Source organism: Condylura cristata, unplaced genomic scaffold (genome assembly GCF_000260355.1).
Source record: "Condylura cristata isolate star-nosed mole 26May11 unplaced genomic scaffold, ConCri1.0 scaffold00024, whole genome shotgun sequence".
Taxonomy (NCBI): domain Eukaryota; kingdom Metazoa; phylum Chordata; class Mammalia; order Eulipotyphla; family Talpidae; genus Condylura; species Condylura cristata.
In genome coordinates, this window is record NW_004567125.1 from 31,515,912 (window position 1) to 31,534,498 (window position 18,587).

At 51.1% G+C, this 18,587-nt stretch overlaps 1 protein-coding gene across 13 annotated transcripts in view; it reads left to right on the forward strand.

Moving 5' to 3' along the window:
* Window positions 1-16,365, forward strand: part of EPS15L1 (epidermal growth factor receptor pathway substrate 15-like 1) — a 77,598-nt gene extending 61,233 nt beyond the window's left edge. For 3 of the 13 annotated variants that reach the window (XM_012729065.1, XM_012729066.1, XM_012729067.1), the window contains exons 22-25: window positions 1,316-1,448; window positions 3,773-3,820; window positions 11,260-11,465; window positions 15,867-16,365. In XM_012729065.1, coding sequence (XP_012584519.1) covers window positions 1,316-1,448; window positions 3,773-3,820; window positions 11,260-11,465; window positions 15,867-16,013 — 534 coding nt within the window. In that variant the 3' untranslated portion in view covers window positions 16,014-16,365. Of the gene's footprint in view, window positions 1-1,315; window positions 1,449-3,772; window positions 3,821-11,259; window positions 11,737-15,866 lie in introns of those variants that run through there. The other 10 variants (XM_012729068.1, XM_004688648.2, XM_012729071.1 and 7 more) reach the window with 8 other exon arrangements.
* The last annotated feature ends 2,222 nt before the right edge of the window (window positions 16,366-18,587 follow it).

An 18,587-nucleotide genomic window follows, 5' to 3' on the forward strand; every position in this document is an offset into this window, starting at 1 on the left:
ATTATTTTCTGTTTTAGTAAAAGTGGTCCCTGCCCCCACCCCTATAGAAAGTCATCTTCCTTTGCGATGCCTGAGGCCCCTCACCTGTCATCCAAGTGAGCCGGCCATCTGTGACTCATCCGTCTGTCTGTCTGTTGGCGGAGGTTTGTCATGCCTGGCACTGTGCTGGCGCTTATGGGAAAGTCGCATGTGGTCTAAGGTGTGCTGCCCATCAGCTGTGCTGGCCTTCAGGCCTCCCGGTAGGTGGAAGGGGCCGGGACACTCAGTGTGGTGTGGTGTGGTGTGGTCACACGTGCCCTGTGAGATCTCATGGCACGTGGAGTGGGAGCATTTGGCAGGAAGGAGTGTCAGGGAATGCTGTAGAGGTGGAGTGAGGTTCAGTCAGACTCCAAAGAAGAAGAGAGGGGCCCTTAGTGGATTGGGTGGGCTGGCTGCCCCAGCAGGAGACCCAGGTGTGCATGGAGACCTGAAGGTGAGGGTTCGGGAACTCCATTGGGACTCCATAGGCGTCATCAGAGTTGGATAGAAGTGCCTAAGGGTTGAAGTGGAATAATTAGGTTGTGGGAGGCCAGAATAAAGACCTTCTAGGTCTCCAAGAGTGCTGCAGTTGACCTTGTGTGTCAGGGTCATTCAGAGTTACTGACTCATGTACATATCCACCCACCCATCATCTACTTGCCTTCCCACCCATGAACCCATGCATCTCTGTTGCCAGCAGTGTGGCCTAATTTGGGTTTGAGAGCAGGGCTAGAGGCGGTAGAGGAGACCAAGGAGGGTCAGAGGTGATAGGAACCTGCGGGAGACAGTGTTTCCATGCTGCTGGCTGAGGGGCCATTGGGCCTGGGGGCAGCTCTGCACCATGAAGGGTCAGCTGCTGTCCAACCCAGCACGTGGAGCTGCTGGTCACTGGTGGTAGCCCTGGGAGTTCCTCAGCCAGTGTGAGGGTGAGCATCTCTGAACCTGAGTGGTAAACTGGGGACCCCTGAGTCAGGGAGGACCAGATCCCCTTGCAGGCAGAAAACATGTGTCAGGATAACCTTCTCACAACATGAGTCTTTTGGGGTGCTTTTGCCCATTTTGTTTGCTACCTGGCCCCTTGCAGGCCAGCTGAGTCCTCACAGGCCAGTGGACCTCTACTGTTGCAAGTGGAGGAATATGCGGGATTGTGAGGCCCTGGGTCCTAGTGGAAACCATGTGGCACAGCCTGGAGGGTTGGGGCCTAGCCAGGCTCTTGTACTTGGGCGTTGACTCAGTGGATGTCCACTGCCCCCGTTTTAACAATGTTTTTGCCTCTTTTTCATGTCCTCTCTTACAGCCCCCAACTTCTGGCCCTTTCACCTCCTCCTTTGGAGGGGCAGGATTCTCAGAGGACCCCTTTAAAAGTAAACAGGACACTCCCGCTCTGCCTCCGAAGAAGCCTGCTCCTCCGCGGCCTAAACTGCCCAGCGGTCAGTACGCTTTCTTCTCTCGTAGCCACCTGCTCCATAGCAGGACGGCGGGAGGACGAGGGCCCCTCTGTCTACCAGCCCCGGGCAGAGCAGAGGCCTCACTTGAAGCAAGATGGGCCCTTAGGTCAGGTCCCTTCTGCCACGTGGTGCTGGGGTGGCTCTTACCTCCACCTTATCTGCTGTCATTCATCCCATGGGCTTTTGGCTGTGGGCGCTAGGGAAGGTCTCAGAGGGTGCAGGGCTCAGTGTCCTCCTCAAAGCACCTGACTAAATGTGGCATCAGGGCCCCTCAACCTCCTCCCTAACTGGAGCTCTTTTCCCAAGTTGGCTCAGGAGGGCATGGGATACAGCTATAGCAGCAGAGCCAACTGTGGCCACCTTCTTGAAAGGTGCCTGAGTAAGGGACTTGTTAAGGACTGGATGGGTTGGGGTCGGGTGGGGTCGGGTGGAGCAGGGGCAGGGATTCTCCCTAACTGTATTTGGACTGAGAGGAGGCAAGATGATTCCACAGGGAGCTCCTGTCGCAGAGCTTCCTATAGACCCCGCCTCTCCTGATGTCAGGCTCAGACCTGGGCCCAGTGCTCAGCAGAGAGCCAGGCATGTCCTGCTGAGGATTCCGAGGACTTTTCCTCATGTGTGTATGCTCTCTTATGTGACAGCAACAGCTGCCTAATAAAGAAATCTAGAGCCATAAGCAGATGTCAGGTGGCAGAGGCTGCACGGCGTGTCCCGATCCACCCCCACCTACTGGTGTCTCTCCAGTGCCCCTGGCAGGATGTCCCTCGTCTGGTATCCAGGCAGATTCTCCCTCACTGTCCCTAGCCTGTGGGTGCCACAGAACCTCCTTCCTTTGAACAGGCCTTCTATTCTGACCTTCTAGTCTTAGCTGTCCCCTCCCTTTAATCTGCCATGGTGGGGGTTAGGTGACTCCACTTCTTATCCCATCATCTCTGAAGCCTGGAATGATCTACTGTCCAAGACTGTCCCTCCCTGCCCACCTGAGGCCCCCCCGCCACTAGTGTCCGTAGAGGGGGAGGTTTAAAAGGATGCCTCTCTCCTGTCCCTAGGTGACCAGGAAATGGGAACCACCTATACTGCTTGGAGTGGCCACCTAGTGAACAAGTCAGGAAGGGGTGTATCACCCTCAGGCCACGTGGGTTTATAACAGATGTTTGTGACCTGTGAGCAGAAACACGTGTGTAGAGATAATTTCTGTGAACACACACGGCATCCCTGGTGAGATTGAGTGCCCCTCAGTGGCTTTCTGGGACCCATGAATGTCACCTATGGGAATGGGATCCACCTCTTTACTGCACTGAAAAATAGGAACAAAGTCAGCACCAGCTACATGTAGACACACGCACATGAGCATAGAGGTCACACAGCTCTCACACTCGTGTTTGTGGAGCTCACATACACATAGGCATGTGTAGCTCACAAAATATGTGCACAGTCTATACATTAGTTCATACACAGCACGTTCACCCCACACATGCATGTCCTCTAGTGCTCACAGTGTGTGCACATGATGGCTGTGTGGTTGCGTAGTCACACACTCTTGCACACACACATTCTGAAACACTGCATGCGCACACACCACAGATATGCTTTCATGCACACATACATGAAGGTGCACACACGTGTACACATGCAGAGCAGCACTGTATTTATGGAACCTTGGGACAGACATACTCCACCCAGTGGCCAGGAGGTGTTCCTAGAGATTTGCCAGCCACCTCACCTCCCCTGAACCCTTACAGGATCAGCTTGCTGCCACCTCCTAAGGGTCCCTTAGCACACCTGCCTACTTCATCTGGCTTTAACAATTAGTGCACCTTGGATCTGGGAACCAGAGAACCCAGGGGCAAGATGGAGTTGGTATCAGAGAGTTTTCCACATTGGAGAGGTTGGGGTTTGTATCCAGGTGGGTCAGGCTGCCCTGTGGCATGTCTTCCGGCCCTTGCACCTGTGCTCTGCTGTGGCACAGAAGGTGCAGGAGCCCCCAGAGTCCTCTGCCATTTACGGACCTTGAGGAAGCACTTGCATGACTAATCTTGCCAGATCCTAGGACCAAAATTGTGTCCTTTCACCAGAAAAAGGAGAGGGAAGTGAGAGGTCATGTTGCTGCTCAGGGTCACACAAGAAGGGGGGCAGTAGTGCCAGCCTGGGCCCAGTGACCTGTCCTGCCCCCTCCTCACTTCAGGAGAGCTGGAATGAGAATCAGGCTGTGAGGGCTGGGGCACTCATGTACATGCATGTTTAATCTGTGTGGTGATCACATCGCGCTAAGGCCTCAGTGATTCACATCTGATTCTCTTACTCAGCAGCAATGGCTGAACAGAAAGGCCCTGCGCGGTACACACTGCTGGGCGGTAGGTACAGACGGTGTGGCTGTGGCGATTTGAGTGTCTTTAGCAGTGTGTTTGCTGTGATTTCATACTAACTGCTAAACCCCTGGGAATGGCCAACCCCCCACCTAGCCATGCACAGCATGGACGCTGTATGGGGGGCAGCACTTGGCTCTGCGTGAAAGGGGCCTGCTGACCACAACATTCCAACCTGGGCTCACTGTGCTGTGGCTCAGCATGCCAGTGTGGCTCTGTACCTGGAGTTGGCTGTACAGGGCAGGCGAACTGATGTGTTCCCCTCCAGCCTCTAGAACAGCCAGCCCATGGGGGCCTGGAGAGGCTGCCCTATCGGCTGCTTTCTGGATGTTGGATTGAGGGTCCAGGTTCCCCTTCCTGCTCTGCTGCCTTGTCCCTGAGGAACTCTGGGCAAGTGTCTTAATTCCACTGAACCTCAGCTTCCCTATCTGAATATGGGGCCAGTTCTTACCTAGCCAGTTGCCATGTGGGTAAAGGACTATGTACAGTGACCACTCATAGTGTGATGTGGAGTCCCAGGGTTCCTGGCAAAGCTCAGCTTTGGTTACTTGCATAGGACCAAATGCACATCTGGGTCCGAGTAGGCATAGATTTTTGGGTGCTGTGGCCTGTGCATTAGAAGCTGCACTTTTGCATTTTGTTTTTGTTCTTTTTATTAAGTGTGATTGGTATGAGGCAAGCACATATATTTACGTGTTGCCCATGTAGTTGCCGTCACTACACCCCACTTAGCAGTTCCACCGGATTCCCCATATCTCATGTGGTAATGGCTCATAGTTGGCTGTCTGCTTTCAATACCAAATACTCAATTCCCCCTGGAGCCATGGCAGAAATTGTGCTCTCAGGGATATCGTGGGGCCTGGGCCTTGGCCTCGGCACTGAGGCAGGAGAGGTCTTTTCTAGAAAGGTCTGTCAAGGTATTAAATAACCAACAGGTGCTGTTTGGTGTCAAGAAAATTGATTTCCTCCAGGCAGATGCAAAACATACCCTTCCGAAACCTGTCCGTTAGAACTGGTGCTCACGCACCTCCCCCAGGTAAACAGTGGTGTGTCTTCTGCAACGGACCAGAGATGAGGATCAGAGCTCACCGCTGGAGAGTTTCTAGGTAAAAGTTGTTGATTTGCAAAGGGAGAAACAGATTTTTTTGAAGTGCAGGAAATGGTTGTGTGGGTGTCAGTGATTGGGCCTCGCACCCTGCTGCGATCTTGGGTCCTGCCCGGCCCCACCCTTGCCACTTCCTGTAAGTACAGCCTTGCGGTGCAGTCCCTGCAGCGCCCGGGTAACACCAGTCAGGGTGCCTTTACCGCTAACCAGCCCATCACCTTTAACCTCTCCCCAGTTTCATTGTCCTTCTGTTATTACCAGTGACCTCCTCACCCCCAGAATAAAGCCAGGTACATCTCCTTGATATCTTTCTGCCCCCTTTATCCTCCCTATGATTCTACCAACTCACCTGGGACAATGAGATCCATTTAGCTAGCATCCTACTCAATTCAAATAATTCTCTAAAAAGTAAAGAAAAAAGAATCATTTGTCCTCTAGAGCCCAAGTCCTCTCCCATACCTGTGTGCACCCCCCACTCAGGGGCTTGGCTTTGGTTTCGTTCTTTGGGACAGTGCTCCTCCTGTTAGCCCTCCTGGGAACCCTTTGCTTGACTGTCACTATGACTGTCCATGGGCAGAGTCGGGGGAAAGGGCACAATTCTAAATGGCACCAGCCGCATGTCCCTGGTTCCCCGCATGTCCTGAGATGCCAGGCATGCTGAGACCAGGATCACCACCCTCTGCCTGTGCTCGTTCCAGCCTCTCATTTGTTACTTAGGATCCACCTTTTAAGATGACTTCTCCAGTTGAGCCGTGTGGTTAGCACCTCTGCCTTGAACTTAACTACTTTAATTCCGTTCCCACGGTGATTTCAGAGAGATAATTCAGTGGGTACTTGTGAGGCTCTAGGATGGGACACTAAGATCCCCACCTTGGGAAATTCAGGGACTACTGGCCAGCCCAGGTCGGAGGGCTCTAGGGGAACCTCAGATAGCTACTCCAGAAGAGCTGCTTCTCCTGTGTATCAGGCAGGAGGAGGAGCTGTGTGTGATCCCCAACAACTGTTCCAGAGGGAAGATGCATGTAAGACGCCCGGAGACACATCCTTCTTTGGGGCAAATTTCTCTTCTACAAAGTTTACTGAGTTTGAAAATAGAAGCGTTTACCTTTCTTCACCCACCCACTCTTCTGCACCCAGGAGGCGATTGAGTGGGAGTTAGGTGACACTATGACCTGTTCTTCGGGATGAAGAGACAAACAGGCTTGGGGCTGCTGAAGAGAGGAGTTGGGCTCAGTCAGCCAGGCTTCTGGGCATCCGTAGGGCTTTCAGCAGAGTTCAGGTTCAGAGAATGCTGTTCCTCGCCCCACTCCCCCATGTGAGCAGGGTGTGACCGGATAGCCGCCTTCAGCCCCGCCTGGCCTCTGTGGAGTCCTCATATCCCTGCCACTAAGCTCCCTTAGACTCTTACTCCCACTTGCAGCAAGTGAGGGTGCCCAGGTGGATGTTACCTGTGCAGCCCCTGCTTTTGTGACAGTACAAATATGACCTGTCAACTTTCATTGCTCATGTTCAAAGTGCTGAATCAAACTTCTCCCTCTGCCGTATCAACTATAAAAGAGTGCCTGCATGTGTGGGTGGTGTGGAGGGGATCCAGATAAAGAGAGTGGGAGTAGGGGCCCCTTCTGCTGCAGGCTCTCCCAACTCTTTCAAACCGCCCTCACTACAGGAGGGAGCTCCTGGAGGGTTTTGGGTACCAGCATGTGCCCCAACAGCTTTCAGACCTGCCATACCACACTGGCATTTTGTTAAATGCGGGCATGGTGTCTGCTCAAACAGGGGTGGGTTCTGCAGGCTGGTTTGTAGGGAGTATTGAAGATCTGCCCGTGTCTCAGGGTAGACCTAGGGCTCCTTGACCTGGCTCTTGGGAATAGCTCCTCCCCAACTGCCTTAAGGCAGTCACACCCCTGGCAGGGTGCACAGATGCCTGGCAGGGCATCTCCGGGGCTAGGGAAAGGGACAGACAGCACATAGGGCTGTCCCAGCAGAGCATGTCCCAGGCACAAACCAAAGAACAAATGTGATTTTTCAAACAACAGAACCGTGAGACCTGCCAGTCTGTATGCCGTTGTTATGAAAGCTGGAGTGTGAATTCATTTGTAAGTCACTACGCCCCCTCCCTTTGTGGGCACCGTTTGTGGAAACCTCTCAAAGATTGTATTTCTCACTTCAAAGATACTTGTCTTTTGAGGATCCTAAAATTGAAGCTGTTTCCCTCCAGTTCTCCCTCCCTTTCTGAGGTGGGATGAAGTCCATCACTTTCCTCCCAGCCACTGCCTTTGACCGCCTTGGCCATCTCAGAAGATGAAAGATGCAGTTTAATTGTGGGGTGCCTGAGGATCTTAGTAAATATTTGTTCAGCTTTTCTCAAAAAATGCAGCACCAAACCTCATCCTGTTCCCTTCATTGCATTAAGCAGATTTTCTTAAAATTTGGTAAATATTTTTAGTGGAAAATCTCAATGCTGTGATGGTGGGACCTCAGATTTTATCTGGGCTGTGCTGCTCTGCGCACTTTGATCTGTGGGTTTGCCTTCTCTTCAGGTGCATCAGTGGGCTGTGTTTGAAGGGTCCCCTCCTGTAGCCAGTTTGTGGTCCTGTTTGAGAACTTGGCTTCCTGGGCTCGCCTCCAAGGCCACTTCAGATGGGTCCCGCGGGGGGACGCAGATGGGTTTTGGTGAAAAGAGACTTTTTCAGTAAAAAGTTCCCTTTATGAATTTGAGAATGTGCTCCTGACAGCCCAGTCTTCTCTCTCCCCACTCCCCCCAGGGAAATGTGCTAGGGTTGGGGTGGGAAGGGAGGAGCCAGACCAAGGAAGAGGTCCTCCGGTCCTCCACTAGTCACTGTCCTTATGAGTGGAGGACACTGAGAGCCAGGCAGTCATGCGGGATGAGTGACATTCGTGTGTGAATGCCCCCGTTGGGTAGGATGAGACAGTTGCGCGAGAATTCTGTCATGTGAAGATCATGTATTGTGTGAGGTGCAGCAGTTACACGGACATCTCATGTTGGGGATAATGGAGGTTGTGTGAAGGTCCTGTGTTGTGTGGGATGAGATGTGATTGTGTGGATGTTTTTCGTTGGGATAACAGCAGTCGTGTGAACGCCCCATGTTGTGTGGGGTAGTGAGTAAGGTGGGGCAGCTGTCCTGACCACAAACCTTTGTTTTTTATTTTTTGTTTTGTTTCTTGTCTTTGTATTTATCGCTCATCTAGAGAACTGTATTTTCAGCTGCAGCCCTGAATTTCATAAATAGAGCCCAGCAAGATTCTGCTTGCGATGAACACACTCGCACTCAGGTGTACATTTTGTATTTTTATGAATCAGCGTTACTGAGGCCCTACGGCACCCAAACCCCTTGCTCTCCTCCTACGTTAAGGAATTTCAAGCCAGAGAATCACTCCTCTTCAGAACCTTCAGAATGTATAGTTTAGTTTGCGGTGTCCCTGTCCTATTGTTGTTCTGTGACAAGCTCTTGCGGCCCCCTCTATGGTTTCTTGAAAAGCGTGCTGGGAAAGGCAGAGTGTGGCGATTTGCGAACCAGGCTTCAGAACACGCGCCTGGTCCTCACTTGCTCCCCATCTCCGAGGCACGCGCAGCCTAGAAACATTTAGAAATAGCAAAATTAAAGAAATTTCTTTCAGGGTGGAGCCAGCCACTGAGTTTTTTTTTTAACAGCACAACTGTGGTAAACCATGGGGCTCACGTTGTTTTTGCTAAGGTCGGTCCTGTGTGTGGTTTCGGTGCGCCACTTGGGTAACTGTTGAAACTGCTGTGGTTTGAAATAAGCGCTCTTTTGCCTTTTCTTCAATCTGCATCCTTCTCAATAATGCAGGCTCCCCTTAAAATTTAGAAGCTTAGTAGGGGGTACTTGAGCAGTCCCCAAACCTCAGGGGTCTGCATTTGTTTGTCTCAGCCGCTGCCTTCCGCACTGCAGGTTGGGTAGTGGCATTGATATCTAGGAACAGTGATGTCGGGTGGTATGGCCCGGTACCACACTGGTCAGATGTTACACGGAGGCTTTATCTCTGATGATTTTTGTCCCTTACTCTCACACATTTCGTTAAGGGCTTTCCTTCCTTGAAGGACTTGGAGCCTTGAAAAGGGAAAAAACTGCAGTTTGCTTGGGGACACAGAATAGGTAGATTAGAGTTACTTTGTCATGTTTTAAGATAAACTACATTGCCAGAAAACCGATGAAGGAGTTAGTTAGCAGAAGTGGTTACATAAAAGCAGGAACTGGACCCAGAATGTTTTTAAAATACAGCTGCTAAAAATAAAGGAGAGCGCTGTTTGCCCTGTGCCTGGGTGCCCCGACTCTGCAAAAAGCTGTTCAGGGCACAGTCATGGGCCAAACCAGGATCAGTTTTGTGCACTGCGGCTCCCGTTTAACCTCGATGGCAAAGGCATGGAAACAGACAACCGAGAAAAACCGTTTTTTTTTTTTTTTTTTCTTTCCCCTCTGAAAACAAGAGCAGTTGATGTGCCCTGGTTTCATATTAACATCGTCACGATTTCTAAATAACAACGGTTTCTGCAGCAGGGCAAAACCAGGCACGGGCAGGCTCCTGTGAACAGGCTTTCATCTCCCAGAGCATCTCATTGCTCATCAGAAACCTCAGCCTGTGATTCTAGAGGGCTGGATGCTTCACCTCCCCCAAAACAATTGTTTAAAAAACCTAAACCAGGGCAGGAAGGTTTTCTTAATTGAGAAGAAACAAACATGAATCTTTTGAGCACTCTCAACACAGCCTTGGCTCTAGTGGAGGCTGGGGGGGTATGACTGGGGGGGGGGGCTTGCTGTCAGCTGCCAACCCCGGACCTCCCATTCCTATTCATTCCTGTTCACGCCTGCCCTGTGTACCAGCTCCCGCAGGGAGTGTACACCATTGGCTGCCCCCTTGGTCTCAGTGCAAGAGCCAGGGGTTGTGCCATGCCCTAGGACTTTCAGCCAGTCTCCAGAAAGCCCCAGGTCATTTTTGTTTTTGAGGGAACACTTTAACATTAAGAGCACATTAATGAATAGAGCACTTTCTTGCAAAGGAGGGAAACCAGATGTTCTTAATCCCTCCTAGCTGCCCCAGAAGGCTTCTCCCAGAGAGCCTCAGGCTCCTGGCTGGTCCTGTGGTGGATGGGGCTGGGCAGTCTGGTGCAGAATACCCAAGCCAGCACTGAGTGGATGCAAACCCTACTGCCCAGGAGCACCACTGTGTGCATCCTTCACTCCTCGCCACATCACAGGTCAGAAACAGGCTGGCTGGGCTGAGGTACTCACCTTGTCAGAACTAAAAGTGGCAGTGGCCGCTGTGGCCCCAGAACTTTAGGGACATCTTGGGACTTTCACAAATATACCCCCAGAAGAGGTGTCAGAGAGGATGGTTTTAGAACGTGGTTATGTCGGGAAAGGATGGCAGGCATGGCAGAGGCTGACTGTGAGGAAGGAAAGCAGGCACCTCTGGGGGTCAAGTGCAGCTGGAAGAAGGAGCGGGAGAGCTGCCCTGAAAACCGGCACATTCTGGAGGTGCATCCAGTGGGGCCTGAGTTGGACTGGAGAGGCCTCTGGTTCCTGGTAGAAAAGTCTGCACACTGGTAGAATTTGTTGGGAGAAGCCAGCTTCCTGAGGACCACACCTCCAGCTACCGTTCCTCCAACCTGAACCCCCTCCCTTGCCAGCCCTAGAACCATGCTCAGCAAGAGCCCAGCAAGGCCTGGCCTACCTCTTGCAGCTACCAGCTCCAAAGGGACCAAAATGGAAGCTGGGAATGAGTGTACCCTCACGACAGCAGTGGGGTTTACCTGGGAGTGGCTTCTAGACCCTCACTCTAGAGTTTTGACTCCACTAAACTCTTTTGGTGAAACTAAACTTTCCTCTTTGCAAATAACTACCACTCCATTATTTTTGTTACTTAGTGGTATTTTTCTGCTCAGCCATGATACTTTTTTTTTTTTTTAACTCTGTCAGTAAATATATACCTATCTTGAAACAAGTCACTTCAAAACATGTCTGCATAAGACATTTTAAAGATGGCAATAACTTTCAGTTGCAGTGGGAACAGAGGGGAGGTACTAATCCAGTGATTATTATTATTATTTTTTTGGCTTTTTTTTCTGTTTCATAAATCGTAAGTTCTCAGGATAAGTAAAACCAAGGTCCACCCTTACTCTCCAGGGCCACCCATGAACTCGTTCCAGCTCTTTCCAAAGAGGGCAAGGGTTGCTCAGAGAGCATGAGCCGGGACCTCCTTTGTCAGGACTCTATTCTGTCTATGGTCAGTAACCTGTATTCTTTCTCTCTCTCTCTCTCTTTTTTTCTTCTCAACTTTTCAGGTAAAAGTACACCTGTAAACCAGCTTGGTTCCACAGACTTTCCCGAGCCCCCTGATCCATTCCAGCCACGAGGGGCTGACAGCAGTGACCCGTTTCAAAATAACAAGGGGTTTGGGGACCCGTTTAGTGGAAAAGATCCATTTGCTCCCTCCTCTTCAGCTAAACCTTCTAAAGCCTCTTCCTTGGGTTTTGCAGACTTCACCTCTGTAAGTTGAGTCTCCCTCTCCTTGCCACCCCTCACTCTCCCCCTCCCCACTCTGCTTGCAGCTTTGTTGGGGTCACTCCCTCTTGGCTTTTGTCTCCTGGTACACCTTATGCTATGTGTTATTTATTCTGTATTGCTTCTTTCTGTAAGAAAAACCGTTTCTCAATAAAAGAAAGAGCTATGGTTTGGATACTCTATGATAAGGCCCCATTTTCTTCTAGCAGGGTGGCTGGCCAGCCCTGTTTCTGTCATTCACGGTAGACTCAGCGTTATTTCTGTTGCTTGGAGGTCCTTGTGCACATTGATTTTTGGACTGAGCTGTCAGATGCTGCTGAATTTTGGAAACAAGATTGCAAAAGTTATGATAGGGTTTCATAGTCCCTGAAAAGATCTTCATTCAAGAATTATGATACCCATCCCATCCACCCGCATTGTGTGCAAGTCTAAGTGGGAGAAGCCAGGCAGGTGCACATGCTGAATTTTTAGTAACTGTTAAGTACTAGACACATTGAAAAGAGAAATATAACCTAGAGGAACCACTCTAAAGTTCTTTGTTTTGCTAAAGAATAACCCTCAAAAAACCATCTAGCATAGTTAAGTGCCTTTTCAGGAGCAAATTTTGAAAGCCTGACTGTTTCTCAGTGTGACAACACATGCTAGATAATAAAGTGCTATCGCTTTTTCGGGAGCCCTGGTGGCACACCAGAATCACATCTTGGGGAACTTCACATGCGCTGTGGTGTCATGTGCCTGCTTTTAGAAAGGGTTTGTTTCTTCATTACTCTGACAGAGTACTTTGTTTTCTCATTAGGTGTCAGCTGCATTATTTATAGATGCTTCCAGTAGTACAATAGCTTCCTAAAACAAGCTGTGCCACATCAGTGCCCAGGGAGTACCCAATTTGTTTCCATCCAGGTTGGGCACAGCCGTCCTGTGCTTACTGAAACTGAGCAAGGTGTTGGGACCCATTCGTGGCCCTTGGTGACCTGTAAATATTTTATGACTACAATTAGCTGGGTTTTGTTGATAGCCAGTGTTGATAGCACTGTGAATGTATACCAAAGGCAATGTTATTAATAAAAACCAGAAATGAAACCCACTTTGTCTACAGTTTCCCCACCTTTACTTGGTGATGGAAAAAAATATTAAATGCTTGGGGTTTGGGGGGATGAGAGCTATTAATGCAGGATTTGGAGATTCGGACACTTTGGGGTAGGGAAGGGGGAGGGGTTAAGTGGATTTTAGCAGCAGTTTGGAGAAACTGTTCTCTCTCTGGAACACCATTCTACTTCCTGTGTTCCCTCTTCCCCAGCCTGGCTGCTGCTTTTTGAAAAGCGTTTTCTGTTTGAAAGTACCCAGGGTTCAAGTTATCCTTTGCCCATGCATTTCTGGTTGTTTCAGTACAGTTGTTAACTTTTGATCTTAAAATACAGCCAGTATTTAAACACCTGCCCAGTTTTCCCAAAGAAAGTCCCATTGGTGCGCTTCAGCCCATTCAGGTGGCATGGGTGCTGCAGAGATAGGTGCCTCACAGGCTGTCTGTGCCCTCATCTTACCCTCGTCAGAAAAACGCCAAGTACAAAGCAATTCTGCCTCTGGGGATTCAGGAGGTCTCCGATTTCATGGTATCCTGGGACTTAGCCCTGTGCCTTATGAGTTCACCAGGAAGACTTGTGCCCCCACTAAAACGGCCAAAGTGGCTCCTCTGCACTCAGTCTCCCCGAGTCCACTGAGAGATCTCCCACTGCCCAGTGGCCCGGCCCTGTGACTCTTGGACCTTGAGAAATGCCCTTACCAGTGTAATAGCAGCCTGGTACCCATGGAGCCCGTTGATCTTCGAGCCTTGAATTCCTACCTATTGTGTCATAGCTGTTTACAGGCAACCTCTTCTCCGCCATTTCTTTCAAAACAACCTTTCTGTTTCGGGCATGTGTTTGTTAGTAGCATTTTGCACTGTCGGACAAGTTGGATGCAATGTCAACATGAGAATGAGTGAGCTCCTGGAAGCAGCTAGATATAACCCCACACATGACACACTATTGGGCTCTCGTGTCAACCCCTGAGGGAAGGTACCCTCAGGGTTGAGACTGCAGAGCCATTCTACAGCAGATTTCTGCTGGGAGGTCACCGCAATAAAGTTGCTTAGTGTCCTGTGATGCTTCAGGTCAGAGGAGCAGAGGGTGACCCTGTCCAGGGGTCTCCACCGGCCCTGGAAGGATTGCTGCTAATTCGAGACAAAGGGGAGCACAGACCCCCTTCTCCAGTTCTCTCTCGGAGCCGCACCAACCACGTGCTCCGCGCACGTCTGGATCCATAAGCTGGCCAGCTTGAACCGTGCACCCTGAAAGCATGTGGAGCATTCTGTCAGCACTGTTACTGAAAAAACAGATCCATTGAGTAGAGGTTGTGCAGTGATGCCCAGAGACACACGAGCTGAGTGGGCAGTGGCCTGGAGGTCTCAGGCTGTTCTTAACCCCCTCAGGCCCTGCTTCCAGCCTTCCATCTGGATCACCTGTCACTTCTTGTCAGCCCTCGCCGCCCCTCCTCTGGGTGGGTGCAGGGCAAGGCCCTCAGCCGAGCGGTCCCCTCCTGCTGCTGTCGTTGGCCTATGGACTCATTTCCACCAGCACTTGTTGTTTTTCCCTTGTTTTTTTCCTGATGAGGTGTTGGAAAATTCCCCAAAGGTTTCATGGGCGGGGTGGGAGGTAGGGGAGTTATCTGTGATCTGTGCTGGAAACATGGGGGTGGGACTGGCTTTCAGGGAATCCAGTATGGGGGCCCATCAGACCCCTGCATACTTCATACATTTTCTCTAAGAAACCTGGGTTCCTGAGTCCTTTCCTCTTGGAGATGCTCTTGATGCTGCCTCATCTTGCCCCTGCTCTCACTGGCCCCTACTGGCCCACCCAGCCTGGGCTCAGGGAGGTCCTGGTTATCCTTCCATCCCCCAGCTACACTGGGCTCCAAAACAGTTTCCCTCCTCTGCCCGGCTCTCCCCCTCTCTGAGGCAGCCCCTCCCCCTCTGGCCCTCTCATCCCTTGCTGACTCACCCTACACCCCAATTGGGCCACTTGGGAGAACCTGCAAACAGACTGGGAAACATTTAGAAACTGCCCATCACCACACTTGCTTGCCCAGGGAACTCCCCCTTGGGGAAATCTCAGCTCCTTCTGGGACCCCTAAGCTTCTCGAGGTCGACCTCTCCCGCCTATGTCTGTTCAGGTAGAGCCAAAGTTGGGCACTTGGCCCCTACCCTCTCTCTGCACATGGGTTGGTGCATAGCACCCCGATTGCTGACAGCAGTCCCTGGCTCCAGGAGCAGAGCAGGAAGCCTGGGACCCTAGCTCTGCAGCCTCCCCAAGAAGATTGCCCAGCCTCGTCTCCTGGGTGGCCCCTGGTCCATGACGTAGCTGTGAATTTCTGATGCTCCTGAGCATCTCCATCAGTTTGGGTTGTGTGTCTCCCAGGAGTGCCTTGGGAGGGGCCCACCTCTTTATCTTTGCTGTTACCCAACCTCAGCAGAGAACTGGCCGGAGCTGGCACTTGGAGGGAACCCTTACTGGGTGGGGGTATGAGTGTCACTCGGGGGTGCGGACCTACATCAGGGGCACGAGTGTGTAAGAACTGCTTCTCCTCCCCAAAAGCTAATGAGTGATTAGAAATTGCCCATCTCAAGATCAAAATGGTTTTCTCCCTTGCTTTAAAAAGATTTCTTTTTAAAAAAATCAACCATTTCAGAAGTTTCCCAGTAATTAAAAGTTCTTGCTTCAAACAACTCTGGATGGAATGGCAGCATAGCATCAGGGCTCCCTAAACTGCTCTCTGACAGGTACTCAGGCTCCGGCAATGGGGCTGGGGCAGCAGTGCCCGTTTCAAGCCCGCATCCACTTTGCAGGTCGATTGAGGGCCCCTAGCATGTGTGACACTCAGCTGTAGTGGCTGGTCTCTGGCCCAGTGCCCCTTGCCCACCAGCATCAGAAGCCTGTCGGGAGACCCCTGGCTTCCCTGCTCTAGCCCCTAGGAGGTGACTGACTTGTGCCTCCAGCTGCTTGCAAGGATGCTCTGCCCCTCACTTGCCCATGAAGCTTTAAGTTGCTGCACAGTATTGCATTGCCTGTGGGTTCCCTGAGGCTCCCAGCTGCCAGTTAAGGGCAAACTCATCCCACTTCCCCATGTATGTGGAACCTTCTCCAGACCAGGGATCAGGGTCAGGGCATGTGTGTCCCCTCTCAAGACGGGCTTCTGCTTTGCCTGGCTTTCTGAGGACGTAGGCCCCACCCCCATACACCCCATCAGCCACGTCTCAGCCCACCCACGCCACAGGCCCACTCCGTGTCCCACCTCCCCCAGCCAGCAGGTTGCCGCTGCGGGTGTGTAACCCACCTCCATTCTTCCTTTGCAGTTTGGCAATGAAGAGCAGCAGCTGGCTTGGGCCAAGCGGGAGAGTGAGAAAGCGGAGCAGGAGAGGCTGGCGCGGCTACGGCGGCAAGAGCAGGAAGATCTGGAGCTGGCCATCGCGCTCAGCAAGGCTGATATGCCTGCCGCCTAGGCTAGGGCTCAGCATGGGCCGAGGGTGAGAGGGAGGTGTGCACACGGAGAAACTCGGATTCCTGTAAGGACTCGCTGGCCAGAGGGCCAACCCCTCCGGATGGCACTTCCCGGGCCTTGGAGAAGCAGTTTACCTCCGGTGGGGGGGCCGCTGCTGTGACATCTCCATCAGGTGACAGCACCTGCCTCTTCCACCTGGACCTGCACAGGATGCCAGAGGAAGCGGCAGAGTCCCCTGGTCTTCCATCCCGCTCATAGCCGCCGAACACCCTGACGCCCTTGCGGACCCCCGTGAGACAGACACCCTGTGATGTATGCATTTGTTGTATAAAATTTAAGTTTGAATGATTAATATAAAGTATTTTAATACAAAACAAGAATCTTTTCATTAAGATTTTCTTGCGTTATGGACCATACGTGGTATCATAGGCCACAGACCCCAGCGTAGCCCAGGAAAAACAGGCAGTACATCCCTGCCAAAATCCTGCTTTTGAGTAGGCTGGGGGCTCAGTCTGGAAGTTTCCAGGATTGCCTGTGCTCTTTGTTTCTGATGTGGTAGTTGAGAGATCCTGTGGCAGCTAGAGCAGCCGCCCTTCAAAAGGAGGTTCCTGAAGCCTCATCTGCGTGGTCGGAGGCCGGCAGGCAGCCTTCAGAACCCGTGCTCAGAACTGGGACACGGAGAGAGCGCTCCCTCAGTCATAGCTGAAGGCCAGCACTGCTAGATTCTGGAAACTGCCGGCACTGCTGGATGAGCGCTAGTGTTGGGCTTTCCCCCCTTTATTCTCACTGACGAGATACAAGGGTCTGCCTTTCTCCGGTAATAATGATGATGATCTACCACAGTTGTTTCAGGCCGGCACCTGTGCCTCAAGTGCCTAGGAACTGCCTTCCCTCTTACTATCTTGCATTTGTGTGGTGTGTTTGTCACAGCTACAGGACTGATTCTGAGGCAGTATCATTAACGAAGCGCACATTCTGCGGACTTACTCTTTTCCCTGATGCCACCTGTCTGTCCCAGGACACCTGGGCACGTTTGCAGTCGCGTCTCCTCAGCCGCCTTTGGACTGAGATGGTTTTGACGATCTTGACAGTTTTGAGGAGATTCAGTCAGGGTTTTTAGGATGCCCTCAATAGGGGTTTGGTGTTTTTCTTATGGTTGGACTTGGGACCAGTTTGGGGGCCACAGAGGTGAAGTGCCCTCTTGTCACAGCATGTTCAGGTCAGTTGTCATCAGTGTGACTGTCAATGTGATGGGGCTCTGGTCACCTGGAAATAGAATTATTTTTGAAAGGAAGCTTTTCAGACCCAGATGTTTGGTAACATAGACTCATCTCAGGGTGATAACCATGATAAAGTAAACCATAAAGTGAGGTTTAGGAAGGTTAGGAAGTCCTAAGAGTTGGGATTCCCTAGATCCATGGAATGGCCATGTTTCTCTGTGGTCCCCGATGTGTGTGTCTGGGGCCTGATATGGGGTTTGTGGGCTCTGAGGTGCCCCGATCCCCTCTGGAGGAGTGAAAAACTTCCAGAATGTGGCCAGAGGTGAATCCTAAGGCTTCCTCTCCTGCTTCTAATGACAGAATCATCAGAATAAATCTGAGAGTCCCAGCCGTGTGCCCTGCCGCCACATTCCTTTGGGGAAAGCACTGTGTCACCTCTTCAAGGCGATTACAGTCCCCACCGGAACATGAGGCCCTCACTCTGCTCTTGATGAAAACCTCACAGTTTGCAGACCGTTCAAATTCCAACATCTCGCCTCGGAACAGCCTTATAGGTGAGGAGGGTGAGTGTCAACCCATTTTGTTTTTGGGAAAACCAAGACTAGTTCTAGTTATTGGCCAGAATCCCAAAGCTAGCAGCAGTGGTAGGTCAGCAGCAGGTGGCCTTAGAAAAGCTGTGTTTCTTGGTGCCTGCTGCTTCTTCACATAGCCATCGAACCTAGAAAAGTCAGGAAGATCTCTTCAGGTAATAGAAATGGAAACACAGTCTGTGCTTAGAAATTCTGACCTAGGAAGATATGGGCTAGGCTTGGAAGAACCCACAAATACCTGAATGAACATTTGCATGTCTCCTGGTTTTTGTGGGGGTTATCCAGACATTGTTCTTCCAATTCTTAGAAAGATTCTTAGAAGCACCCCCAGGTTGCAATCCTATATATACACACATACATTGATACCCTTGCTGTGTAAATAACCAGCCTCCCATCCAATACCTACCCACCATTTTGCCCTCTCCCATAGGCACTTTCTGTCTCTTTGGCACAGAACACTCGCCCCCATTTCTGAAAGCCAGTATCATGTTTGCATAAACTCAAATGTGCAAACATGGCAGTGAGAAAAGTCCAGTGATGCTGACACCATCACCTGAAGTTAACTCTCATCTGCGTTTTGCCACCACTTCTCTAGTTCCTTCCTTCTCTTTGCAGAAATGTAAAAGACATTAAAAAGGAAATGCTTTAACCATCTCAGTCTCTCTCCTACATCCAAGCACCAGTCACTAAGAAATGTGGGCATTTCTTCACACAACTGCCATACCGGTCACACCTAACAAGAACGGCTTTCCTTCTGTCAGTCGC